The sequence below is a fragment of the Vanellus vanellus genome (assembly GCF_965231255.1).
Source record: "Vanellus vanellus genome assembly, chromosome: 23".
NCBI classification, from domain to species: domain Eukaryota; kingdom Metazoa; phylum Chordata; class Aves; order Charadriiformes; family Charadriidae; genus Vanellus; species Vanellus vanellus.
The window spans coordinates 2,774,053-2,799,812 of record NC_138928.1 but is presented as its reverse complement, the minus strand read 5'-3'; the positions used below and the strand labels follow the sequence as shown (position 1 = coordinate 2,799,812).

Sequence of the window (25,760 nt, the reverse complement as noted above, 5' to 3'; positions counted from 1 at the left end):
TAGGGCCGGCTGGATGCTGGCAGGAGGAACCCATCACCCCGCTGGGTTGGGGTCACGGGGAGGCACCCAGGGATGGGGCAGCCCCACGGCGCGGTTGCTGCGGGACCCCTGGGGATACCGCTCACCCCAAGGTCCCACGGGGAGGGTTGGTTCCCCACGTAGCCCGAGCTGGGGCCAGTCAGGGAGGGGGCTCGCAGCCAGACACTGGTGTCTGCAACTTCAAACGGAGCGACAGGAACAATTTGCGACTTGTCTGCAGCGGGAGAGAGGGAGAAATCCCCGGCGTTTTTGGCAGGGAGCTGGACTGGGTGGGAAGAGGAACATCAAAAGGGTTTGATTTAAGTTTCACAAGGCAGATAGCTCCCAAGGGCGGGGGCGTGTGGCGCCCCAGGAAGCGGGGAGGTAGATGAAACACGCTTTTGGGGGGGTTGCCGGAGCGTGTCGCGGCAGCGGTGCCGTCAGCTCGGGGAGACGGCAGCACGAGGCCGGGTGCTCCGGCACTGCCTGGCCGGTGAGGGTGGGCAACCCTCCTCGTGCTCCCAAAATACGCAGCCGGTGTGAGCCAACGCAGCCCCCGGGATGCTCTCAGCGTGACCCTGCGACAGAGGGGTCGCTGGCTCCCACCGATGCTCCAGAGAAGGGGGAGCCGGGCAGGAACGGGGTGTTTGGGGGGCAGCTCCATCCCTGGCTGCTCCCCACCTTTGCCCCTGCTTTGTGCCAGACCTGGAGGATCAACCCTCAGTTTCGGGTCGGGGCGGAAGGTCCCCACCGTGGGGAGAGGGGCTGGGGCTGCCGAGCATCTGCCTTTTGAATTCTGCTAAATGCTTCCATGTCGGCTCCGTCTGCTGCCCCCCGCAGCTCCCCAGCCCGCCGCGGGGCCGGGGCCGGGCTCAGCCTGGGTGGGCTGCACCCATCACCTCCCGGCCCTCGGGGACACGGGGAGTCCGGGGTCCCCGCGTCCCCGTGGGGCTGACGTGGCTGCAGGGAGGAGGCACGGCTGGAAGCGCCCTGCGGTCCACGTCCCCCCATCTCCAGCCGAGCGTGGGTCGTGCAATTTATCCGCCCTGAGACGATGCAGCGGTTCGGTGTCAGAGCCGGGAGGGGGTCCCGCTGCCCCTCACCCACCGCCTCTCCCTTCTTCCCCGCAGATGTCGACGAATGCAGCATCAACCGGGGAGGCTGCAAATTTGGCTGCATCAACACGCCCGGCAGCTACCAGTGTACCTGTCCCGCCGGCTGCAAACTGCACTGGAACAAAAAGGACTGTATAGGTATGTTGGGGCAGGACACACCACGGCCGGGGATGCTCCCGATACCCCATGGCCCCTCCATCACTTGGGGCTGTTGGGATTAAGGTCAAGGTGAGGGGTTTTGGGGCAGCCCGGTGCAGGGATGCTCTGGGGCAGGTTTGCTTTTGGCTGGGGCCCCACGTCCATCTCACGTGGGTTTGGGTGGGAAGTGCTGTAAGGTCTTGTCCTGCTCCCTCTGCCCTTGGTTATGGCGTTGCTTTTTTGACCATGCTCAGGGCTGGCTGTGAGCTTTTGCACCAGCAAGTGTCCCTAAGGGAGCTGTTTTCATGGCCCTAACCATGCCCTGGTAACCCAACTGCCCCCCAAAAAAATTGAAATCCCATCAATCCCATCTGACATCTCCAAGGAGGAGCTGGGAGGGTTGGGATGCTGGTCCAGGGTCCCCATGCCACGCTCTGGCACCTTCTCCTCCCCATTGAATCCCCTCGTGACCTGGGAGGGCGCAGGGGTCCCTTGCGTGTCCCCAGGCTGTGGCAGCCACGGGCGTCCCCGCTTGTCGTCACCAGCCGGCGCGTGTCCCTCAGAGCTGGTGAAATGCCTGCCAGGTTCGGTGCCGCCGCGGGCCACCCTCACCTGCAACAAGACGGGCAAGAAGGACAGCTGTGCCCTCACCTGCGCCTCCAAGGCCCGCTTTCTGCCAGGTACCGACACCGGTGCCACCGCCGGCACAGGCAGGGGGGTCCCCATTGCCCTGCATGGCCCAAACTGGGTGGCGAGAGGAGCGGCTGCACGGGCAGGGTGCAGAGCACCCAAGTGGTGGCCGGGGCGAGGGAAGGAGGTGGTGGCTCAGGGGACCTCATCGCTGGGTGTAGATCGGTGGGAGAGGTCGCTGGTGCAGGATCCCCACAGCGGGGTGCTGGGCATCATCCCCCCACAGCGCAGGCGTGCCTCCCTGCATCACCCCGGCACAGCATCGAGGGGAGCGGGCGGCCGCTCCGGCATTCCCTGACTCCCATTCCTCCATCCTGCAGAGTCCGACAGCAGCTACACGGTGAGCTGTGGGACCCCCGTCCTGCGGCAGGGTGGCCAGCAGAGACCCGCCAACAGCAGCCAGCAGTGCCTTGGTAAGGGGGCTCCTGGGGTGTCCACGGCCACCGCCGGCCCAGCTGCCCTGCGCCGGGGTTGTTGAGCACCCGCCTTTACTTTTAGAGACTGTCACCGCACCAATCAAGCAAAGGGCTTCCTTCAAGATCAAGGATGCCAAGTGCCACCTGCACCCACGGGCCAAGGGCAAGCAGGATGAGGCCGGGAAGGTTGGGGTGCAAGGTGAGGCATGATGGTGGCAGGGTGCCGGGGATACCTGTCCCCCTGGGAGGGACGGGGTCCTGACTTGTCCCCCTGCGCACAGGCGGTTCGGCGCCTTGCTCCGACTGCCAGGTTGCCTTCGTCAACCTCAAGTGTGACTCGTCCAAGAAGGGGAAGGGCCGCCGGGCTCGCAACTCCTCCAACAAGGAGGTGACGCGCATCACGCTGGAGTTCGAGGCGGAGATCAAGCCGGAGGAGATCACAGGTGGGAATGGCACTGGCTTGACCCATCTCAGGTGCAGGCAGGGGTGGTGGGGCCAGGGGTATGGTGGTGGGACCAGAAGGATGGGGTGGCACCAGGGGGATGGTTGGTGGGACTGACCAGAGGGACAGTGGTGGGACCAGAGGGACAGAATGGGACCAGAGGGATGGGCTAGGACCAGGGGGACCGTGGTGGGACTGACCAGAGAGACAGTGGTGGGATCAGAGGGACGGTGGTGGGACCAGGGGAACGGTGATGGGACCAGAGGGGGACAATGCCACCCCTATGCAGCAAAGAGAGCCGAACCAGCCCTCATCGTGCAGCGTATTGGGATGTGCTGGGCAGCACTTGCAGATGAGCATTTGGGAGATGGTTTTAATCCTGCTGGGTTTCCCTCTCCGTCCCTCCCTTCTTACTGCACCCCCGTTCCCCCCTGCACCCCCAGCCGGCTGCAACCTGCACTGCCTGCGGCAGAGGGTGGAGAAAAAGCTCAAGGCGGCCATCAAAGCCCTGAAGAAATCCATCAACCAGGAGCGGTTCCTGCTCCGCTTCGCGGGGATGGAGTACGAGGTGGCGAGGAAGCTGAGCGTGGCCCCGGAGCGGCAGGAGAGCTGTGGACCGGGCCAGCAGCGCCTGGGCGGCAAGTGTGGTAAGGAGCATCGCGGGCTGCCCGGGGTGGGGGACCGGCCGCGTTCCCCCGGCGGTGACAAACCCCCCCGCCGCATCACTGACGTCCCCCCTGGCTCTCAGTCAGCTGCTCGCAGGGAACGTATTACCACGGCCAGACGGAGCAGTGCGTCCCCTGCCCTCCCGGCACCTACCAGGAGAAGGAAGGGCAGCTCTCCTGCGACCTGTGTCCCCGCGGTGATGCTTTCGGACCGGTGGGAGCCACCAACATCACCGGCTGCACGGGTAAGGGGGGCACAGAGGGGCGGCGGGGGGCCAGGAGGGACACCCAGGGGATGCCCGTTGCCCCATGCCCAGGGCTGCAACCTCAACCATCAGCCGGCCCCCATCCAGAAGAGGGGAAAGCCCTGAGCATCCCCAGGACCCGCAGAAGTCGCTCGTTTGGGAATTTAGAGGGGACCCCGGGAAAGGCAGCGCTTGCTCCGGATTTAGCGGTGCTGCCAATGCCGGGGTGGGGAGAGGAGCTGGGCACGGGGTGGGAGACCCAGGGGCATGCCGGATGCTGGGACTGAGCCATGCCTGTGCCCGCAGGTCAGTGTCCCCCCGGCCAGCACTCGGCCGATGGCTTCAAGCCCTGCCAGCCGTGTCCCCGCGGGTCCTACCAGCCCGAGGTGGGGCGGGCGCTCTGCTTCCCCTGCGGCGGGGGGCTGACCACCCGCCACGAGGGAGCCCTCTCCTTCCAGGACTGCGACACCAAAGGTAGGTTGGAACTGGTCCCCAGGGAGGGGGGGCACCCAGCGGGGCCGTGCCGGTGGCTGACACAGCCCCCTTTGCTCTCTGACCCCCCCACTCCCACCCCAGTCCAGTGCTCCCCCGGGCATTACTACAACACGAGCGTCCACCGCTGCATCCGCTGCGCCGTGGGCACCTACCAGCCCGATTTTCGGCAGAATTACTGCATCGCCTGTCCCGGCAACACCACCACCGACTTCGACGGCTCCACCTCCGTGTCTCAGTGCAAAAGTAGGCGAACTGGGGTGCGATGGTGGGGGGGGGCGGGCAGGCATGGTGTGAACTGGGGGTCTTTCCTCAATCCCTTCCTTAAATCCCTTAAAATAGAATTTTGGGTCATTTCCATGCTTTATGCATGCAGGCAGGCCTGGGGGGATGCACGGAGCGGTGGTAATAGAGCACACCCCCCCCCCTTGCCCAGTAAACTCCCCCCGCCCCAGTCCCAGTGCCACTGGTTCCCAGTTGAACCTGCTCTCTGTGCCTTGCAGACCGCCAGTGCGGGGGGGAGCTGGGCGAATACACGGGCTACATCGAGTCCCCCAACTACCCGGGGAATTACCCCGCCAACGTCGAGTGTACCTGGAACATCAACCCACCGCCCAAGCGCAAGATCCTCATCGTGGTGCCGGAGATCTTCCTCCCCTCCGAGGATGAGTGCGGCGACGTCTTGGTCATGCGGAAAAACTGTAGGTAACCGAGCGCGCCGCGGTGCTCAGGGGAGAAGCAGGGGAAGGAAAAAGCCGGGGTTTGGCCGAGCTGCCTTCTGCAAAGGGAGAAAGCCGCATCCCTGGGTAGCAGGAGGGATTTTCTGGGAATTGCGTGAGTGGGGGATCGGCATCGCCCTGCCACCCCGGTGCCTCGGGGGAATGTGGATGGGCTAAGCGTGGGCTGGGTTGCTCACCCGTGTCTCTGCACTCCTTTTCTTGGGCTAAAAAGCCCCATTTGGAGCTCTCCAGAGCAAGGAAGGAATAACAACATCCCCGGTATGTAATGTGAGGGTTGGGGGGGGGGCTCAGTCTCGCCAAACATGGACAATCCCCATCCCTGGTGTCCCCCCTTCACCCTGAGCGTTTAAGCACGGTAAAGCTGGGGGTACCTCTGCTGATCCAGCATCCCGCGGCCCCTTGCTGTTCCCCCGCAGCCTCCCCGTCCTCCATCACCACCTACGAGACGTGCCAGACCTACGAGAGGCCCATCGCCTTCACCGCCCGCTCGCGGAAACTGTGGATCAACTTCAAAACCAGTGAAGCCAACAGTGCCCGGGGCTTCCAGATCCCCTACGTCACCTACGACGGTGAGCACAGGGCACGGGGGGACACCATCCCCGCATGCTGGTGCCCCCCTGCCCACTGCGGTACCCGAGTCACCCCCAATTCACACCTCCCATGTGTTTGAGGGGGGAGCGGACTCGGGGATGGGGACCTGTGGTTTGGGGACAAGTGACAGGTCGCACCCTGACCGTGTTTTTCGGATGGGTGTTGCAGAGGACTACGAGCAGCTGGTGGAGGACATTGTGCGGGACGGCAGGCTCTACGCCTCCGAAAACCACCAGGAGATCCTCAAGGTGAGTGCATCCCCTCCGAGTCCTCGCTGCCCGGGGCTCCGGGGGATGGTGGCATGCGGGAGCACCCGTCCCGTCGCCTGTGCCCCCGCGCCCTCCCTGCGCTCGTGGCTTCGGTTCGGAGCCACCGCGGGGGAGCACAGGGTGGGATGGTGACACCCCTCCCCTCCGGCTTGGCTTCCCCGCAGGACAAGAAGCTCATCAAAGCTTTCTTCGACGTGTTGGCGCACCCCCAGAACTACTTCAAGTACACAGAGAAACACAAGGAGATGCTGCCCCGCTCCTTCATCAAACTGCTCCGCTCCAAAGTCTCCAGCTTCCTCCGGCCTTACAAATAGCCCCCCGCGCCCCCGCCGCCCCCGGGCCGCCCCGCAGCCAAGGAAAACCTCTTCTCCCTTCCTTCTCCTTTCCGATTTTCTCCTTCCTCCGCTCGGCTCCGGCAGGATCGCCACCTCTCACCCCGCAAGCGTCCCCCCGCGATTTCTCCGCCGCTCCCCGCAGAGCCGTGCCCCCGGCCGGGGGGGATGCTCCGGTCTCATCCAGCCGCCGGCGAAGCCGCTCCTCTCTTCCAAAGCAGCTTCTCCTTAGGAAACCGAAATGCTGATCCTTCCGCCGGCCTCTGTGCTCCCTTTGGTTTCCTTTATGCCAGGTCTGTCCCCATTCCTCGGTGCCACCAGTGCCACGGGGCTGGCGCCGGCTACAGTCCCACCGAGCCCTTTCGCAGAGGATGGCAAGAAGGTAACGCCGTATTTATCGCAGCGCCTGGGTCATGGGTACCGGCACCGTTTTGCAGAGATCGGGGGGGGAAAGAATTAAAAAAAAAAAGGCATACTTGATTAGAAAGAAAATTCAAAGGAGAGATCGGCAAAGCACGCCAGCAACCGGCAACCGTGGTGGCTCTGGTGGCCGTCCCGCCGGAGAGCCGGGCTGGCGCTGGGAGGAAAGCACAGCCAAGCCACGTTCCCGGAGAACAATGTCTGGCTGCAGGGGAGAAAACAGGGAGCGAAGGAGAAGGACTTTCAGCCGGGTTCGGGTTTTTTTTTCCCCCCACCCCAGACACTTGTGCCAAGAAACCAGACTTTCTTACAAGCTCTGCCAAAGAGTAACTCGGAAAAGCAAGCTTTGTGAAGAGCAGGAGTAAATGTTTGTGCACTAGGATATCCTCCTTTCTACCTTTTTCATATGTATTAAGTGCAATCATTTGAGTCTTCTTTATATTATTTAGAGGGAAGTTTGTTTGTGGTTTTGTTTTTGTTTTTTTTGTTTTTGTTTTTGTTTTTTTTTTTTCTACTAGAAACGACAATATTTATACCTGCCTGAGAAATGAGAATGTGCGTTTGTAACAAAAAAACCCACCACCCACCCAAAGCAAACCCAGCCCAGGGCTGCCGCTCACCGGCGGGATGGCGTTTTCAGGCCTTGCAACCTTTTCTGCTGCTTTTATCACTGATAAAAAAAAAAAAAAACCCTCTTTGGGGCAGGGGGGGAGACGGTGCTTCTCCTGCTCGGGATGTGATGGGGTGAGTTTTTGCAGGGGGTTGGAGGCGTCTCGGTCCGTCCGCGGAGGAGATGGGGTGGCCGCGGTGGCTGTGTGGTTTTGGGCTGATCCTCCGTGGTTTCAGGGTTGTTCGTTGCGAGGAGAATCATCACCTGCTTGTCCCAAACCATGTTGCTTCCCTGCAGGGGCTCGGGGACGAGCCGGGACCTGGGGGAGAGCCAGGAGAGGTCCTGAGGCAGTGGCGGGGGGGGCACACTGGCAGGAGAGGGGATCTGCCCCTCCGCTCAGCCCCAAAATCTCTCCCCCAGGTACGGAGGTCTCCCCAGCTCTGGGGAAGCTTCCTGCTTCCAAGTCCCTTCGGCTGCTTTTGGCTCCGTCCCTCTCCGCGGGCTCATCCTGCCGGGATGCTGCGGGAGCCCCTCCCCGGGGAGCGGGGCGCAGATCCCACGGGGGGTACCCCATCCTGCCACCCCCCCTTCACCACTGCCCTCCCTCCCCCAGCTTCGCGGGCAGGCACGGCTGGGGACGATGGCCGGGTGGCCATCACCGATGGGTTTATCCCTCAGAATCTTCACGCGGCCGGACAGGACCCCCGGGGACAGGCGACTGCTGCCACCGGTCACTCCTCTTCCTCCTCCCCAAGCCTTCCTCCCTTTCCAGCCCTGCAACCGGCTCTCGGCTCTCACCTCCCCGCGCCTTCGTCTCCATCTTCATCCTCTCAAAGACCTGGAGCCATCACGACTAAATGCGGTCAACTTGCCTACGGCTTTCCTGTTGGCAGGTCCCCTCCCGTCCCCATCCCCGCTTGTCTCTCGCTGTCCCCTCGAACACAGCTGGGGCGAGCCCTGCTCTTAATGAACCAATTATTTATTGCTCCGCACATCCCCCCCCCGGGGCCAATCGTTGCTGAAACCGGGAGGCAGCCGCTCGCCCGTGTTTTCCCTCCTCAATCCGCGCTGCTCCAGCACCCCGAGAGCTTCTTCTGGGCTCTATCAGGGGCTGCGGGCTGGGCGAGCGCTGGCAAAAGGGGCTGAGGTTTGTCCCCGAGATGCGTCGGTTGGAAAAGTCTGTCCTGATTCATCCCAGCTGTGGATTTACCCCTCCTGCCGCCCGGCTCCCAGCCTGTTTGGAAGCTCAACATCTGGGGGCTGAGCTGTTTGTCACTTGGTTGGTGTCTGAAAGCAGCTGCTTTGATGCACAAAAGCTGTTGTAGGGATTTGGAGGGTTGTTTTTTGGGTTGGTTTTTTTTGTTTTTTTTTTTTTTTAATTGCTCTGGGGCAGTCGCAGTGGAGCAGTGACCGTTGAAAGGGTCTTTCATATTTAGAAAGAAAAAAAAAAAAACAAAACAGCAAAAATAAAAACAATCCGGGAATGACCGACCCCGCTGCGGTGGCCGCGGTGCGATGCAGCCACTCGTGCTCACAGAGGAGTTTATTAATTCTTTGTGATTTAACTGGGGGGTTGCTGTGGCTCCGACCCTGCTGGGACTGGGGCTCCCGGAGCCTCAGGGTGTCCTGGTTGCCACCATTGTCACCACACTGACCACCTCCACTCCCCTCAAGCAGTTTTGGAAGGGCAGCACATCTTCCTGTAACGGCCAAAGACACCTGGTAACGTCTCCTCCCCCTCCTTTCCCCAAATATCTCAAATACCCCCCCCAAGAAGTCCATGGGGTCACCAGAACCACCCCACTGCAGTTGAGTCCCTCTCTTCACCCTCACCCACGACCCAGAAAAGGTTTGAAAAGCTGAAAACGGCATCATCAGCCACCTCGGATGTATTGAATGTTTTGACGCGATGAACATAAATAAGGGTTGTTGGGTTTTTTGGTTTGTTTTTTTTTTTCATGTTGGAATATTTATATCTGCCTTTCGCAGCGGGCCACGACTTACCATCTCCAGCAAAAAATGATTAAAGTAATGAGAAAGACGTAGTTCATGAAGTTATTTGCACTTGATTAAAAGAAAAAGAAATGTATCTGAACTTTGTAAAAAGAAATGTTTGCATTTTGTATTGTCTTTTTTTAATTATTAAATGGAATTTCTTGGTGTTGTGTTGATCTTTCAGAAACTGGCTCTGATGCTTATTTTAAAGGTTTCTAACAGCAGGACCCAAAGCTATTTTCATTGTTTTGTTCCCTCGGATGCTAAGAGAAGCTCTTTTCAAGGGCATAGAGTTTTTTTTTTTCCCCCAGAAACTTAAATCCTCCACACTTCCATAAGCTCACCAGTCATTACACAATGTATTTATTTATATACATTAATTAGATGCAACGTATCTCATTTTTAGCCCAGAAGATGGGAGTTGGACAGGGACGAGCTCAGAGGGAAGCAGAAGGGATGGAAACCACTCTTTACCTTGGCCCCAACCCTGCGGCTGAGCTGCACCTCCCTCCCATCCCCACACAGCACCCTCCACTCTGGATCCTGCAGGTAACTGGGACCAGCTGGAAGACCCCCATCAACTCCTCACGAGCTGCTGCTGGGCAGGATCCCACGGCCCCGGTCATTGGTTGGTGTGGGGGCAACAGAAACCTCTAAATGCCAGTGCCCCCCCCCCCCCAAGCCCACTCCCCCAGAGCGGGGAGGCTGCTGGGATGGGGCAGAGCCTGCAGGATGACTTCCGATGATGGCAGCACAAGGTAAGGGTCCCCTCTGCAGGCAAGCTGGGGGGTTTTGGGCCTACAGCACAACTGCTGAGCAGTTATACCTGCACCCTCAGCTGTGGCAACCACCTTTGTTTTGCTTGTTGTGAGTGGAGCTCTTCCACCTCCCCAGCCTGCTCTGCATGCAGGGTGACCAGGCTCCTGCCCTCAAAGGCTCTAATAGTCTGATATTCCCCTTGAATTCCTGTCCCTGTCAGCTCAACAGCATTCGAGACCTTTCTCACTGCAAGGAAGTGAGCAGCTCTTTAGCAAACCCCTCCCAACAAGCTTTGGAGGAACATAACCCAACACAACAGCTGTAGGTTGTCCTAAAAGTTTATTGCTGCCCCATTAGTACAGACGCTGGGGCTTCCCCATGGTGCTCTTGATGTACAAAGCACGCACGTTCTGCCAGTTCTTCTTCAACAAGGACACCAGGAAGTTGATGGCCAGGTGGATGTTGTAGACGAGTTCGTCCTCTGTCATCTTCACATGACCGACAGCCACAGCCAGACAGAGCACCTGGGGGACAGGGACACCAGGGTCACTCAGGCAGGCAGAGGTTTTGCAGGGAAATCAAAAGATTACAGCTAAGCGACTGACAGAACAGCCGAGTCCTGATCTACACTCAGCAAGGTTATCAAATGATTTCATGTCCTGTCAGCTGGACATGACTTCTCCAGCTTATCCATAGGTGTTTCCACAGAGCTCCTGCTATTTAGCACATGGCGCCCATGAACACATCTGGTAGCATCTGGATGCCATCTCTGAACGACAGCTTGGGTCGGTCCGGCTTCCTCAGAGAGCAGAGCTGACTTCGCTGACTGCAAAGGATGTGCAAGGAGCTGTGCTCAACCAGTGCTGGAGCGGGAGCAGATTTCTGGTTTAACTCCGCTCCCACACCCTGCTCATTAGGCAGCATTGGCATGTGCCCTGCAAACCGCTAAGCCGGCGCAGTACAGACGATTAGCTCCAAACTTCACTTGCTAAGCATGGCGCCAGCTTCACTTTTTGTTTTGGGCACCAGCCACCAGCCCTTTCTTTCTGCACAGAAGACACAGAGAGGCCAAGCCTCTGCCTGCCAGCCTGGCTGAGAAGCTTGTAAGTCAATGTTCCCCACAGGCTGAAGACAAAAGGATTTACGAGGGAGCTGACAGGCGAAGTGTCAGGACATCATTAGCTCAGTTACTTAAAATGCTCCAGCATTTGCAAACTATCACATTTGCTGTGTCCTCCAAGTTGCTGTGCCCCCGGGCCCAGATCAGCTGGAATCCAAGGATGCACCTCAGCTAGCAGAGCTGTTAATTCTCAATAATACCCATGAGTCACATTTAGACTGCTGACATGAGATTAAAACGCCTCAACAAGAGTTACTTTGGTTTTAGGGAGTCAGCTCGCCTTGACATCACTTGACAGAGAGAGCAGATACCTGCAGAGCTGCTCCAAAGTTCACTTGCAGAGTCAAGTCCCAAACTTGCCTCTGGCAAAGCTCTGCTGCATGCACAGACCCATGGGGGCACGCCTGGCCCATGGGCCCCACCCTGCAAGTGTCACTCACTTACTGTAAGAAGCGTTAATTATGACTGATTGAGCTCCGCATTGAAACATCAAGATCATCTCCTAATCACTCACGCTAAGATCTTTCAACCACAGATAAATTACGCCTCCTTTCCAGCCACCAGCTGAGTGCTCCGTGTACCATCTCCCTTTGCTGCACACTGTCACCGGCTGCTGCTTTAGGAAGATGCTCGAGGGACACCTACAGCCCAGACCGGAGATGGCAGCCACATACGAGTGACCTCTTGTCACAAATTACCCTCGGGTATGTAGCTGCCTTGGAGAGGAAAAGCCCTGCTTTACCTTCTTCATCTGAAATTTGATGGTAGATTTAACCTCGTCAACCTTGGCCACCAGGTTCTCATTGTGAGTGAGGAGAGAAGGGAATTTGCCGGCTTTGTTCAGACCAGGACCCAGGATTCGAGGAATCTGTTTGATCAAGGACTCGGAAGCCAGGAAGGCATCATACTTCTTAGCTGTGAGGAGAAAACCAGTATAGGTAAGGATGGACTCTCAGCTCCTACACCGAGCTTGGAACTAACAGCTCAGCTGAGACTGCGCTGCTCTATTTCCCTCATCACACACGCTTCCACGTTCCCGGAGTTCTGCCTAGCTGAACCTAAGCTGCTTTTACTATTTTATTAGAAATTACACCTGTCACAACAGCCAAACCCATTAGAACCCAGCTTCGCATCCTGACAGCACACTCATCACTGTATACAGTGTATTTCCCTGAAGAAAACTGGCATTTGTCAAGCCACAGGTGACCAACGCTGAACCCCAAGCTCTACCAGGAGCCACCTACCACAGCCTGCACACGTATGGATGGACAGATGGATGTATCGCACATCTCGGCGAGACTTAGGTAACAACTGTGGTATCCTATGTCATTTCCTATTTGCACATGCTTCTATGGCTAATTATGGGTTGAGTGGGAAGTTTTTTCTTGCCTGCCTAAGATATGTATCAAAATGACTTTGACTTTGCAGGGAGGGAAGAGTTTTCTATCTTACCAAGTGAAAATAAGCAAACTTCATTCTGTTCATTTAAGTACTGCAGAAGCAAAACAAACTTTCGCTTCCAGCTTCACTCAGCTTTTGCTGCACTCCAGCTCCTTGATGGCTGAAGTGAAGAACACCAGTTAAGAGTGAAACTTTCAGGGAGACAGGAATGATTTTCCTATATCCCTTCCTTCTGGAGGGCCACCTTACTTCTGGAGCACTGACCTGTCAGACCTTCTGCACTCCTAACAGGTTGTTTTCCTCTTCTGGGCAGTTTCTAGACAGATTTCTGTACTCCAGGCTGACTCTGGTCAGCTTTCTATTCCCTACAGTTAACCATGACATGGAAATTTAAGCCCAGGGAAAACCATCTTGCTTACCCAGCCCTCCCAAGTCAGCCAGGGTACTCAGAGCCCGATCCACACCACCACTCACCCAGCTTCTTCACCAGCTTCTTGTTTTTGTTGAGTTTCTTCAGAGCCTCTATGTCCATGTGAGGGATGTCAACCGCTTTGGCCTCATCACAGTGCTGCTGGTCCCCCAGCAGGCAGACCGAGAACTTGGGCCGTGGAGTTGACTTCAGCCTGGGGACAGAAGGTTCAAATTACTATGAAGTGCCGGCACCATGGACACTCCCATGGGAACCATCATGGAGATACCTTACCACAGTGCCTGGGAATCTTCCTCCACAGCTTCTAACCTGCCTTTTACAGCAGGTCGGTGGGGAGAACACAGGGGCCTCCCACACCTCCCCTCATGTTTTAAGACCCAGGGTAGGGGTCCGTCCAGCCGTACCCACTTAGCTGGGGTGGTCTGAACTACCCAAGCGGTTCAGCGCCGCGTCCTCCCGCTGTAGCCGCTGGCCTGCCCTGTGGCGGGGCCTGGCAGCAGCCAGGAGGACGCAGGCCGAAGGCTGGGTGGGAGCAAGAGGATGGCGAACCTGACGGTGCCGGAGAACCGCTTGTCTTTCTGCGGGTCATAGTTCTTCAGGCTGATCTGCAGCTCCACCGTCTCCACAAACCTGAGGGAGGGGAGAGGAAAACGGCAGAGATGAGGGCCCAGCCGGGCTGGGGGGAGAGACGGACCCCCCTGGGGCCTGCAAGGCGCCCGGTCCTGTTATGGTGCTGGGCTCTTACTTGCGCTTCTTGACCTTGCTGCCCTGCAGCACCTCCTTCACCGCCTCGTACAGGGTGTCGCGGGAGACCTTGCTGCTGCGGGGGGAGAAGACAAGGCGGGCTCAGGGCCGACCCGGCCTAGGCCGCGGAGGAGAAGGGGGGGGACAAAGCCCCTGAGCCGCCCCGGGCCCATCCGCGCTCCGCCCCATCCATTCCCCCGCTGATCGCCCCCCCCACCAACCGTCCGACCGACCCCGCAGCCGCCCGGCCGTGCGCGGATGGCGGGGGATGGCGCGGCAGGCCCGTACCCACCTCATGGCGGCTGCTGGTCGGGACCGAGAGGGCGGGACAGCGCCCTGCGCGCTATAAATAGGGACGGAAACCTCGCGAGACTCGGCGGCGCGGCGCCGTGCTGGGAGTGGCGTAGTGTGGCGCTGTGCGGCCGCCATGTTGGGAGTGGCGGAGTGTGGCTGGGGGAGGGGGACGGACCGTGCCGGCTTCCCCCGCCTCTCGGCTCCCCTCGGCGGGCAGTTCCCTATCCGCATCTCCTTCGTTGCTAAACCGACGGCCGTGCTCTCTGCCTCCTATTCAGGCTACCAGGCCGGGAGCTCCTCCATTTCTTCGCAGCGCAAGTGAGGAGTGTACGCGCCCCAGGAGCCCCGGCCTCCCCTCGGCAGCCGGCGGGAAGGAGACAGTACAACGCCCCGCTGCTGGGACAGGTTCCCCCTCTCGGGCTTCAGTGCTATAAAATGTCTTTATTAAGTTTACGCGCGCAGGGACGCGTTGAGGGTCCACAGTGGGGCAGGCCCCTGAGGGCGAGCCGAGCCGCTGGGCTTCAATGTCAGCAGTACGCATGCGCTCCCGGGCGGTGTCCATGCGCATTGGCCGCCTAGCGACTCGCTCGCCCTAAGCCGGCGCTGCCAGCCCAGTTCCGGGGGGCGGGACCGCGGGGCCCCGGAACCTGGGTGGCCTGGGGGGGACGATCGAGGCACAGCGGTGAGCGCTGCCGCTATGCGGGTTGCGGGGCGGAGCGAGCAGGGGCCGGGCCCCGGTGCATGGCGGTCAGGCGGCGGACTCGGCCCCGTCGGGTTTCATCAGGTCGGTGCCAGTGGTGGTGGGGGAGGCCTGAGGGGAGAGGGGGGAGATGACGGCCGAGGGGCAACTGGGCCCCGGCGAGCTGCTGCCGTCACCCCCGTGGTCAACAACACGGGGTGAGCCCCGCCATGTCTCCCCGCCACCTTCAGGGCACCTGGGCCCGCCCGCCCCGCCGCTCCCCTCTGGGCTCGCCATGGCGTCAGGCCCCGTCCTGCCCCTCAGGGCGCTAGGCCCAGCCTTGCCCAGCCCTGCATTGTCCCCAACCCGCCCTGAGACCTCCCTTGTCGTCCCCTGGGTGGCTTCGTGCCGCAGCCTACCTGGCTTTCCTCAGGCAGTGCCTGCCCCATCCCTTCCAGGGGGTCGTGGCCCCTCCAGCAGCACTGACATCAGTTTGTGTGGCAGCCGTAGCAGCTCAAAGGGGCCTCTATTCCCCAGTGATGACCCAGCGACCCTGCTGGGATGGAGCCTTTGCTGGGAAGCGAGCTGCAATGCCTGTCAGGAGGTGTCAGCCCTAAAAGCAGGCAGAGTCTCCAGCTGCAGCTGGAGAGGAGCTGTCTGTTATGGGTAGGGAACATATGGGTTAGAGGGCACAAAGCCTTACTGCACCGCTGGGTGCTGCAGTGACAGAGCGGTCAGACTTGTTCCTGGAAATCAAAGTGATAAAATATTAGGCTATCTCAGATATTACTCATGACGAATCCACTGCAGCTGCTTTTAAAGATAATCAGTCAGCAGACTGCCTTTTTAGCAAAATGTTCTCATGGGGGTGTGGATGTTTTAACATCATCTGCTTATAGCCAAAAATTCTGTTCCTCAGAAGCTGGGAATTAGACAGGAAAGGGAGGAGACGATAAGGATGCTTCTAGGGACAAAGCTCATCGTCCTGTCTTCCAGCACAGGACAACCTCAGCCTGTAGGTTCAGACTTCAAAGTACTTGGAAACATTTCCTGCAGATCATTTGGAGGATGGGAAGGGCTTGAGTATGGCATTTACACTATCTCTAAAAAGAGTCTGTCAGTTTGCTGCAAAAGTGCAAAAGTGAGTATACATAAGTTGGAAGAAAATAACATTTGAATTGTTTGTTTTATTTAAGGCTTGCAAAAAAGAAGACAACTCGCTGTTCCACAAACCTCTTGCTCTAGGTCCCAGTGCTCTCTGCGAGCACGCTGAGTAAAGTGAAATTCATGTCTGAGGACCAGTCATCGGGGCAGGATGGAGAGCTTGGGCCTGCAAACAGTGACCCTTAGTGACGGGACGACAGCCTACATTCAGCAGGCTGTCAAAGGTAACGGTTCCTTTGGGCTGTGAAGTCTAAAAGTCTCTTGATTGACATTGTGAAATTAAAGTCAGACTTATTGAAAGTGCCCTCATGGTATGTGAACTGTCCTACATCTTGTATGGATGCTTGGTACAGGAAGCTAGCAGTTATCTGTTAGATTTGCATAGAAGAGTACGCAGCAGAAATAAAACATGCCTCTGGTTTGGAAATAAAGCTTTGGAGAGGGCAAAGCTGTTGCTGTAGAAAATAAAGGTTCTTTTCAGACTAAAGTGAGCCCTGTTCTCTCCAGGGTAACTGGGGAAATGGAGTTCATGCTATGGCCTGCAGGACTTTATTCAACCAAAACTTCCCCTGAAGCTGAGCAGGATGTTTTACTTCACTGAGATGCATAGAATTTGGTTCACAGTAGTGCTTTTCTCAGTTAACCAATGCCAGCTCAGCACCCCTTTAACTGAAGCGATACCAGTGCCAAATTCAACACCTGCCCTTATTTTGGTGTTTGGAGTTGCTGCTTCTTTCACCACCCACTGTTCTTGAGAAAAGGAACACGCTGTTTCCCAGCCTGCAGAACAGGACAGTTGAGTTGCGAGGCTTCATGTCCTGGGGATTGCTCTTTTGCTTTCTTTTCTGTGCAAATTCACTGCAAGTTCATTATATGTGTGGAGTGGGACTATGTGGGACTATCTTTAAAATCACTAGGTTTGGTGACCCCCCACAAACATTGTGCACCAGGTGAAAGCAACCTGGATTCCTCACGTTCTGGTGGGATAGAGCAATGTCCCCTCTGCATCGAATAATTTGGTAACTAGAACATTATTATAGGGTTACTGAGAGTTACTATTTTAAGAGTTTGGTCTTCACAACCGATCAAGGGTAGCAACACTTTAGGTCCCTTTAGGTCCTGAAATTTTTTTCCAAGAGTTGATCTTCCACCAAAATAGAAGAAAATAAATCTTCAGGCCCCTGCTGATGCTATTAAAAGCTCCTAGTTGACTTTTTCTCCAGCACAAGTGTAATTGCTCTCTACTTTAGATCCAAAACGCTTAGCACACATCATTCTTTCTGCTTCTTGGCTTACAGGGCTGTGCAGGGCAGCTTGTAAACAAGTGATGACTGAGGTTCTTTGTCTTGTATCCTCCTGTCTAGGAAAGGGAGGCTCCAGCATTTCTGCGAAGTTAAGTGCTTCTATGGCTATTCAGGGGAAAGCTTGATAGATGACAGCTTATAAGTAACAATTTTGCTGTCTTCTGTGGGACTGGCAAAGGGGATGGCTCGTGGAACTAGAAAGACTGGACTCTGCAGGCAGCAATGATGGCAATTTTTTAACTGTTTCAGGTGAAAGACTGATTGAAGGGCAAGTCATTGAACTTGAAGATGGGACCACAGCTTATATTCATCAGGTGACAGTTCAGAAAGGTGAGGACCATAAATTCACCTCTTTTTTTTTTTGGAAGGACATTGTAGATGTAACGGCAATTGTCTGTGTTTCAACAGTTGGGCTCTTCTATTAGCTCTAGCTTTAAGAAGTCCACTGTAGGTGTAGGGTTGTTTTTTTCTTGTCAGGGTTTTGAGGCTGAAGGAGCAAGGACTTAGAATGTTATTTTCTGCAAAGTTTTAGCAATCTGAAAAGAAGGCAAATCTGCTGGTGGTGTAAACAAATGTTTAAGTGTGGTTTTACCTGTGGGCTCTCTCACAGTTGTCAGTCTGACAGATCACAAGTCTACAAGCAAGGCCAGTAAGTTGTATGCTGGTTTTGTGCCAACTATGGAACCCAACCAAAGTTTAGTTTAATGTAGGACCAGTTGGACAGGAATTTCCTGTGAACTATGAGATAATATACTACTTCTGGAATAGGTGTTTGCCGGGGGCGGGGGGGATTGTTGGAAGCAATGCCACCTTGGTCATTGACCCATCAGCCAATGTCACCTCCAAAATGAGGTGACATTAATTAATCTGAGAGGTGATGGGAATTCATTTCGTGTGGCAGGCACCAGAGTGGCACAGAGGAATCCTTCCTGACCATGATAAGGTGTAAAAGGGCAGGTAGAAAGAGCTCTGTTGCTTTGGGCAGTCCTTCCTTCATCCTCCCAAGCTCCTTGTATGCCACCTCCCTTTTCTGTTTTTTAAAAGATTGCTTGAAACCCACATTGTATGCCTGGCTGTGCCCCTTTCCTCCCTTCATCCTCTTCCCTACCTCCAAACACACGCACAGAGTGAGAGGGGTTTTCCTTCTCACCCCTGTTTCCCCTGGCATGGGATGTTTGTGTTCTCCTTTACACACCTCTGTGCCAGAGCTGTCCTTCTTGTCCAGGACATATTCTCTCATTTTGGAATTGGTGAGATGCTGTATTACCCCAGTGAGCTAAGAAGTGTGGTGAAGCTTGCGTGAAGAAAAAAACCTTATAATTCATGTTGAAAGGGCTCAAGTGGTATCTTAAAACATATAGTTGTGGTTGACTTTCAGTGCAAGCAGGCAGCCCTCCTGTGTCCTCTGTGGGTGTGAATACTGTAGTGTTCAGGAACTGACACAGTATCCCCTCCATCCCATCTGAGTCTTCTAGTAAGGTGTGTGGATATTTTTTTTTTTTAGAGTCTGTGGCTTTTGAAGATGGTCAGCCAGTAGTGTTGGAAGATGGCAGTATGGGCTACATACACAACACAGCTAAAGGTAAAGTGTGTTCCCTGTTCTTGCCTTAGCAGCTGGAGTAGAAGTTGCTAAAGCGTCACAGGTTTCCAAGGCTGTAGGTAGCCCAGGGAGATGAAGAGTGCCTTGCACTCAGCAGCTCTTTTTTACATTTGATTTTATTGGTTTCATCTTGCAGAAAGTTATGACCCCAGCACCTTTGAGGCTGTCCAGCTGGAGGATGGCTCTACTGCCTACATACATCGTCCTGTCGTCGTGCCACCCGGCAGCACCATCCTGGAAGTGCAGGCAGAAACTGGGCTAGAGGAGTTGGCTGGAGAGGAGGAAGATGATGCCTTTGATGTCGAGACCATTAACGCATTAAAGCAGTACGCCAGTAAGGTGAGGACGCAACGCTGCTTTCATGGTCTGCCAGCAGCACTGAGGGGCTGGTGTAGTAGTCCACATTTGGCCTGGGGTTTAAGTGTCCTCCTTTCGTTAGTGCTTTTGTGTATTTGTTTTTCAGCAATGCCAGCTTTGAGAAGAGAAACTGGACAGGGCTTCTGTGAAAGTGCCACCACTGACAGGTGGCTGACAGTTAAGGACCTAGAATGGGGGACAGTTTCCTGCTGGACCTTCTAGCTAGTTCCTACAGAGTGCTGGGCCTACTACTCTTAACCTGCTTCAGGCACAGATTTGGGAAGAGCAGAGAGCTGCTGTGATACAGATTGGATTTTTTTTCTTGCTTTAAATGTCCTTCCTTGTAGGTGTTTTCTTTCTGTTTGCCTGGGTTTCTCCTAATGCCACCTGGGTATGATGTTCCCTTCCACAGATGATTCAGGCAGCAAATCAAGACTAGCCTTTTCCATGTCAGGAGTGGCTAAGTTATGGCCACTGTTCCCCATGTTGACAAAGTCCTTGAAAACCAAAATAGCTTCAGACACTAAGGTGTTGTCACTGCAGTTTGAATGTCTTGGGTGCTGCCATTTTCTCCCATCTTCATGGTGGTGTGTGAGAATGGGCTACCAGGAGTGTGCTGATACAGTGCTCAGCTGGGCAGCGTTAGGATTTACCGATGGAGATCTTTCTGCTGTGGTAGGACATGCCTCCCCTAGTTCTCTGGAGAAGAGTGGGGTGGCACTGCTGATGTGAATGCCTTCCAGCTTGGGTCACTCACCTGCTCCACGCTGTACAGGGAGGTATGAACAGTACCCATGCCTCTTTGCTTGTAGGTGTCTGACGAGGAAGAGGAGGGAGTGACGAACACCTGCCATATGAAGAGTGAGGATTCCAGCCACGTCCTTTCCCAGGTCTGAATTTTTCAGTGATGTGTTTCTGAAACTAGGCCAAACTCCTCTTGGGGCAGAGAGCTTTGCCAGCTAGTAATTAAAAAAGCTTTGTGGCTTCTCTGCAAGGTTAGCAAATATATTAGCTGCAAGTTTTACAAATGAGCTAAGTGAGGCACAGGGAGGTGAGTTATGTGGCTGAGAACACTACGTGAGTTGGGAGGTGGGAATGGGAAATGCTGGTATCTAGACCCCTGCTCTGTCACCTGCGTTGCACCATATGTGCACGAGCTGTGTTTGTAGGAACATATTTTTGTGAGAATAACTGAAGGACTGCATATGTGTAGCAAGGAGGGAAATTATTTGTGTGGGCTTTGCAAAGCCTGCTGTAGCAGCTCACTGAATTAATTTCCATATGTCTCATCGTGGAATTTGCAGGAGGAGGAAGTGCACAGCAATGAGAAGGGGCAGCAGGTCAGCAGCAGAGCTTTCCGTTGTGGGTACAAAGGCTGTGGCCGCCTCTATACCACCGCCCACCATCTGAAGGTAAAGGAGGTAACATGCAGTCATGCAGCGTGCAGACCAGACAAACCCCATGTTCTAGTGCCAGATCAGAATGCTGCTATACAAAAGGCTGAGTTGTGAGCTTGGCTCCCCAAGAGATACAGATGCGTTAATTGGCCAAGATGAAATCCAACAGAGAACTTCAGATTCTCTCCACCAGCTAGATTTCTCCACACTGTTTTCCTTCCTCCTTGTCTTGGACCTTATTTTAGGGAGCTGTTCTTTCTTTTCCAGGTACATGAACGTGCTCACACAGGTGACCGGCCATATATGTGTGACTTCCCAAGCTGTGGGAAAGCATTTGCTACAGGTAACATTTTCTCTTTTGAGCAAATTTTGTTTTCTGTCCAGTCCAAACCACTCTTGAGTATCAGCCCCAGCTTTATTCCAGCAGAGCACAATCAATATAGCTTTTAAAGCCTTCTGAGGAGGCTTCTTCTGAGAAAGAATTGCAGGACAGGAGACTGCCCAGGAATTGATTGATTATGGACAGATTAAAGGAGTTGCAGGAAGAAGCCGAGTTGTCAGTGTTGTTGTGAGGCTGTTTGGATATTTCTTCCTCTTCGGCTTTGCAGACACAGGACAGACATTGAAAAATGCCTGAACTGAGAGGTGGTACACAGCTTGCCATATTATTTCCTTCTCATTATAAAATTAATTGTTGTTTCTTTCCTGGACAGGGTATGGGCTGAAGAGCCACGTGAGAACACATACTGGTGAGAAACCGTACAAATGTCCAGAAGATGTATGTAGCAAAGCCTTCAAAACCTCTGGGGATCTACAGAAACACATCCGGACACACACAGGTGAGTAGTACAGGAGGAGAACTGAGCTGCCCATTGAAAGGGTCTCCAAGGTAAAGTACTGCTTTAGCCTTTGTCCAGGACATGCCTTTTTGTATCCTGGGTGAAGCAAGGCAGAACTGAAGTTGACTTCAGACAGAAGTAGCTCGGTAGCAGAAGTAGTACTAGGGATTCTCTGCTCAGTTACGAACAGCAGAGCAAAAGGGGTAGGGATGCCAATATTGCTAGAGGAAATGTGCCAGCAGTTGGTCTGATCTGAGGTCTCGTTGGTGTAATACTGTGGAGGGGTGAAGGGATACAGGTGATAGAGGTGTCCATGGCATTCCAGGTAGCTGCATTGTAGCAGGACTCTCATCCATGTTACTCTGTCAATGCAGGTGAGCGTCCCTTCAAGTGCCCCTTTGTGGGCTGTGGCCGTTCTTTTACCACATCCAACATCCGCAAGGTTCACATCCGGACGCACACAGGCGAGCGGCCATACATGTGTCCAGAGCCCAACTGCGGAAGGGGCTTCACCAGTGCCACCAATTACAAGAACCACATGAGAATCCACACAGGTAAGATGAGGAGAGGGTGAAACGCAGACAGCTCCTCTCCAGTCAGCGGGCTGTGCGGACAGCGTGTGGCAGCAGGGAAATCTGTGGGACCGAAATGGTCGTTTCCAGGCCAGGCATTGCAGGGGTAGATCTGGGGGTGGTCAGGGAGTTAAAGGAAGTAGGAATTGCTTTGCTGGGCTGATTATTGTTCCACCAGTCTGTCTCCAGCTATTTGCTCTTGATGGTGAATCCCTTCCTAGAGCATGAGGAGGGTGAGTGAGTTAAGCTCTTCTCTGTGGCCTCTGCCGTAGGAGAGAAGCCATACATGTGCACTGTGCCGGGCTGTGGAAAGCGCTTCACAGAGTACTCCAGCCTCTACAAGCACCACGTGGTCCACACGCACTGCAAGCCCTACACCTGCAATAGCTGTGGGAAGACCTACCGCCAGACCTCCACGCTGGCCATGCACAAGCGCAGCAGCCATGGTGAGCTGGAGGCCACGGAGGAGAGTGAACAGGCCCTCTACGAACAGCAGCAGCTGGAGGGTGAGCAACCACTCTGCCATCATAGAATGGTTTAGGTGGAAGGAACCTTAAAGATCATCCAGTTCCACCCCCCTGCCCTGGGCAGGGACTCCTCCCACCAGCCCAGGTTGCTCCAAGCCCCATCCAACCTGGCCTTGAAAACCTCCAGGGATGGGGCAGCCACAGCTGCTCTGGGCAACCTGCGCCAGGGGCTCACCACCCTCATAGTGGAAAATTTCTTCCTGATATCTATTCTAAAACTACAGTCTTCTAGTTTGAAGCCATTCCCCTCATCCCATCACTACCTGCCCTTGTAAAAAGTCCCTCCCCAGTTTTCTTGTAGGCCCCCTTCAGATACTGGAAGGCTGCTATAAGGTCTCCCTGGAGCCTTCTCTTCTCCAGGCTGAAGAACACAAGATCATCGTGATCTTGTGCTCTTCTGTGCTGGCCTTCCATAGAACAGGCAGGTCCCAGGGTCAGGCGTGTGCTTTCACGCTCTGATTAGCACTTCTCTCTCCCCTTTTGCTCTTCCCCTTCCCTGACTCAGCTGCTGCTGCTGACAGTGGCTCCCCCCTGAAGAGCCAGCATGTTGCTTTCCTGTCAGAGATGGAGGAAGAGGAAGATGAAGAGGGTATGCCTACACAGGTCTCACTTATCTCTCAGGATGGGACGGAGCAGGTATGGACACTGGCAGCCTCCAGCATGTGGGGGACAGCAGTTAACTAAGATTCTGCCTTTACCCAGCCTTGGAGTTCTCTTTAAGGCTTTTCTTTAAGCGTAAAACAGACCCTGGGGCTTCAAGGGCTCTGTCTGTCATGAGGGCTCCATCCTTACAGCCTCACCCCACTGCTGCAGTCTTGATGTGGAGGGTAAAGAACAGACCTCTGGTCCCTGACTCGCCTTCTTGCTGGCTGGGGTCTTGCAGGCGTTTGCCCAGGCTCACGTGCAGCGCCTGGCAGCCCTCGCCTCCCAGCCAGCTGTCGAGAGGCAGCTCCCAATCTCTGCTGACACAGGCTGGATTTAGAGATTGTTTTTTCATCATTTGCGTATGACAGTGCTTTTCTTGTACTTCCCTCTACCAGCTGCCCGTGTACTGACTGGGAAAAACTCCCTTCTGTGGCACAGGGCAAAGGAAACAGCTGCCACGAGTAACACTTGTTTCCTCTTAGTCTGAGAAGTTCCCTGCTGCAGCGATGCACAAACTGTCGCTTCAAAGCCTGGAGAGAAGATGCTAAACGGGAAGGGGAGGTGTGGTAGAAGGGAAAGGGCTGGAGACCTGAGGTCTGTGAGTTCTCCATCGATTCTGTCCATGACCCTGAGCAAAGTCCCTGGAATCTTCTGTGCCCTGGGTCCTGCATGCAGAGGAGGAGTGAATATTTCATCCTTACTGAGACTTTTTTGTTGCTGAACTCTGGAGTTGCATAAGGCTTCCTGAGAAGACATCCTGGCTCAGAGCATCCACTTTTATCCCACCCAGGTCAGTTTGTCGCAGGAAGACCTGCAGGCCCTGGGCAGTGCAATCAGCATGGTGACGCAGAGTGGTGCCCTCGCCGTGCCCGAGGAAGAGCAGGCAGGTGGTGACACACACACTGTGACTGTGGCCAACATGGATGGCACCGAAACACAGCCGGTACGGACAAAACTGGGACCTTCCCTTTTCCCTGCTAGAATGGAATTGCATTTTCTTTTAAAACATGGTTGGTTTTTATCTTAATTTTTCCTAGGTTACCATAGTCACTTCTGAGGCAGTCATGTCTGAAGAATCAGCTGTCACATCCCTCCGTCATCAGCAGGTGGCATTGCTGGCTACCGCCAATGGCACCCACATCGCAGTGCAGGTACCGCACAGCTCCTGCCATATTCCCCCTCCACCTACTGGCTTCAGCACTTGCCCTCTTGCTCTGCTGTGTCTCCTCTTGCTCCTTAGTTCCCAGACACCCTGTGTATATAGGAAAGCAGGGATGTGCTCCTTGGATTGCAGAATGCTCCTTTGTAAACAGCCCCATCATAGCCGCATCTCTCTCTGCTTTGCTCTGCTGCTTTCTCCCTGTGTCACCCACTGCCAATCCCTCGTACCTCTGTCCTGCTGCGGGCTGCCCTGAGTGAGCCCGCACCTCCTGAGCCCACCTTTGGGGAGGACGGTGTTATCTCTCTCCCTTTCCTCCGCTAGATAGAAGAGCAGCAGAGCCTGGAGGAAGCCATCAGCATGGCCGCAGCAGCAATCCAGCATGAACCTGTAACACTTGATGCAGCCGTGTCTGAGAATGGGTGCTGAGACCCTGCAGAGCCTCCCGGGCAGGGAGAGCAGCAGCCCGAGCCTGTTCTCCACAGGGGCATCGGGAGCTGCAGGAACCAGGCTGGCTGGCGCATGGAAGAGGTGCGGTACGTGAGCAAGGGAAGGCGGCTGAGTCCAGCAGCCAGCGCGGGCACTGTGCAGGCAGTGAGAGCTGATGCTGGCAGTGATGGGCTACAGGATGGACCCTGTTCCAAGGGCCCTTCTCTCCGTGGCGGGATATCCGAGATACCTGGCTGCTGCTTTCTCCTGGAGGCTGTGCTGTTTTCCTGGGCTCTGAGCAGCAACTTTCCTCCTCCTTGTCTTGGGCACTGACTCCCTCTGTCTGGAGGAGATGGCAGATTGTGTCTTCTGGTATTTATTTCTTCATGGCTAAGATTTCCAAGACCTGCCAGTCTTCTGCAGTAGAGGTGGAGCCACGGAAATTTCAGCAGTCTCTGGGAGCGCAAAACTTTTTTGGAGAGATGATGCTTGTCTTCTTCCTCTAGGAATGGTCCAACAGCTCCCCTTTCCTGCCCACCCCCTCCAGGTAAGGGGCAAGCAGGCAGCGTACGCACAGAAGAAATAAAGCCCCACCAAAGCAAACCCAGGCAGTCAGTCCTGGGCTCAGTGTCTGGAGTGGTGACAAATTCCTGATGCTGGAGCGAGTGCCTGGGCTGGCTCCGACAGCAATTCTGCCGTCTCTTTATCACACTCCGCTCTCCAGCAAACTTCCTCGGCAGACTCAGCACTGCAGAGCAGAGCAAAGCGCTCTCGCCACCGAAGCTAATCAGCACTTGTCGGGGGCTGAGCTAGACTTGGATGTAAATACCGAGTTGAAATAAAATTAAAATTTTCTTTTTAAAAAGAAGCACCCTTCTGTCTTTCAGTCCCTGGGGCCAGTGGCTGGCAGAGGGTGGGATGGATGTTACTGTTTTGCAGGCGTAAGGATTAAGGAAGTTCAGGAGATTTGTTGAATCTGCTGAAAAGTGTCCCACCAAAGCAGCGATTGTCCAAAAACAGTGCTGAGGAGGGGTGTGAGCAAGATAGGTGGGAGCTTCTGAGCTCTCAGCATGTGTCTTAGAGGGGCTAAGAGCCGTCTCCTGAATCTCAGATCAGGCCTTGGCTCTTCCAAGGGGTCCTGCAAGCCTACATTTAAGGAATT

The 25,760-nt window shown here is 55.2% G+C and overlaps 3 protein-coding genes across 3 annotated transcripts in view; 2 read left to right on the top strand and 1 right to left on the bottom strand.

Moving 5' to 3' along the window:
• SCUBE3 (signal peptide, CUB domain and EGF like domain containing 3) overlaps window positions 1-6,195 on the top strand; it is a gene marked incomplete at its 5' end in the record, with an annotated part of 36,160 nt that extends 29,965 nt beyond the window's left edge. Inside the window, 13 exons of the mRNA XM_082494652.1 lie at window positions 1,149-1,271; window positions 1,835-1,951; window positions 2,282-2,374; window positions 2,460-2,576; window positions 2,659-2,820; window positions 3,263-3,466; window positions 3,568-3,729; window positions 4,036-4,203; window positions 4,306-4,467; window positions 4,725-4,922; window positions 5,378-5,530; window positions 5,721-5,800; window positions 5,986-6,195. Of these exons, the coding sequence (XP_082350778.1) occupies window positions 1,149-1,271; window positions 1,835-1,951; window positions 2,282-2,374; window positions 2,460-2,576; window positions 2,659-2,820; window positions 3,263-3,466; window positions 3,568-3,729; window positions 4,036-4,203; window positions 4,306-4,467; window positions 4,725-4,922; window positions 5,378-5,530; window positions 5,721-5,800; window positions 5,986-6,135 (1,889 nt within the window). The 3' untranslated portion in view covers window positions 6,136-6,195. The remainder of the gene's footprint in view (window positions 1-1,148; window positions 1,272-1,834; window positions 1,952-2,281; window positions 2,375-2,459; window positions 2,577-2,658; window positions 2,821-3,262; window positions 3,467-3,567; window positions 3,730-4,035; window positions 4,204-4,305; window positions 4,468-4,724; window positions 4,923-5,377; window positions 5,531-5,720; window positions 5,801-5,985) is intronic.
• A 4,064-nt stretch (window positions 6,196-10,259) lies between these two features.
• RPL10A (ribosomal protein L10a) lies at window positions 10,260-13,942 on the bottom strand. Its single transcript, XM_082494393.1, has 6 exons — window positions 13,925-13,942; window positions 13,634-13,708; window positions 13,438-13,518; window positions 12,933-13,081; window positions 11,800-11,972; window positions 10,260-10,461 (listed from the first exon to the last, which is right to left on the bottom strand). Exons 1-6 carry the CDS (start codon window positions 13,927-13,929, stop codon window positions 10,291-10,293), a joined length of 654 nt encoding a protein of 217 aa, XP_082350519.1. The 5' UTR covers window positions 13,930-13,942; the 3' UTR covers window positions 10,260-10,290.
• Window positions 13,943-14,170: 228 nt separating this feature from the next.
• On the top strand, window positions 14,171-25,457 carry ZNF76 (zinc finger protein 76). The gene is made up of 15 exons (XM_082494430.1): window positions 14,171-14,710; window positions 15,802-15,993; window positions 17,323-17,403; window positions 18,578-18,655; window positions 18,810-19,012; window positions 19,843-19,920; window positions 20,335-20,442; window positions 20,695-20,770; window positions 21,141-21,266; window positions 21,641-21,820; window positions 22,111-22,344; window positions 22,871-23,001; window positions 23,801-23,953; window positions 24,048-24,161; window positions 24,494-25,457. Exons 2-15 carry the CDS (start codon window positions 15,921-15,923, stop codon window positions 24,596-24,598), a joined length of 1,740 nt encoding a protein of 579 aa, XP_082350556.1. The 5' UTR covers window positions 14,171-14,710; window positions 15,802-15,920; the 3' UTR covers window positions 24,599-25,457.
• The last annotated feature ends 303 nt before the right edge of the window (window positions 25,458-25,760 follow it).

Coding starts and splice junctions, on each gene's coding strand:
- RPL10A (XM_082494393.1), bottom strand. Junction 13,519..13,633: donor AGCAAGGTCAAGAAGCGCAA/GTAAGAGCCCAG, acceptor CCCCTCCCTCAG/GTTTGTGGAGACGGTGGAGC. Junction 11,973..12,932: donor GAAGCTGGTGAAGAAGCTGG/GTGAGTGGTGGT, acceptor TTCTCCTCACAG/CTAAGAAGTATGATGCCTTC.
- ZNF76 (XM_082494430.1), top strand. CDS start 15,921: ATGGAGAGCTTGGGCCTGCAAACAGTGACCCTTAGTGACGGGACGACA. Junction 21,267..21,640: donor ACACATCCGGACACACACAG/GTGAGTAGTACA, acceptor CTGTCAATGCAG/GTGAGCGTCCCTTCAAGTGC. Junction 24,162..24,493: donor GCACCCACATCGCAGTGCAG/GTACCGCACAGC, acceptor TTCCTCCGCTAG/ATAGAAGAGCAGCAGAGCCT.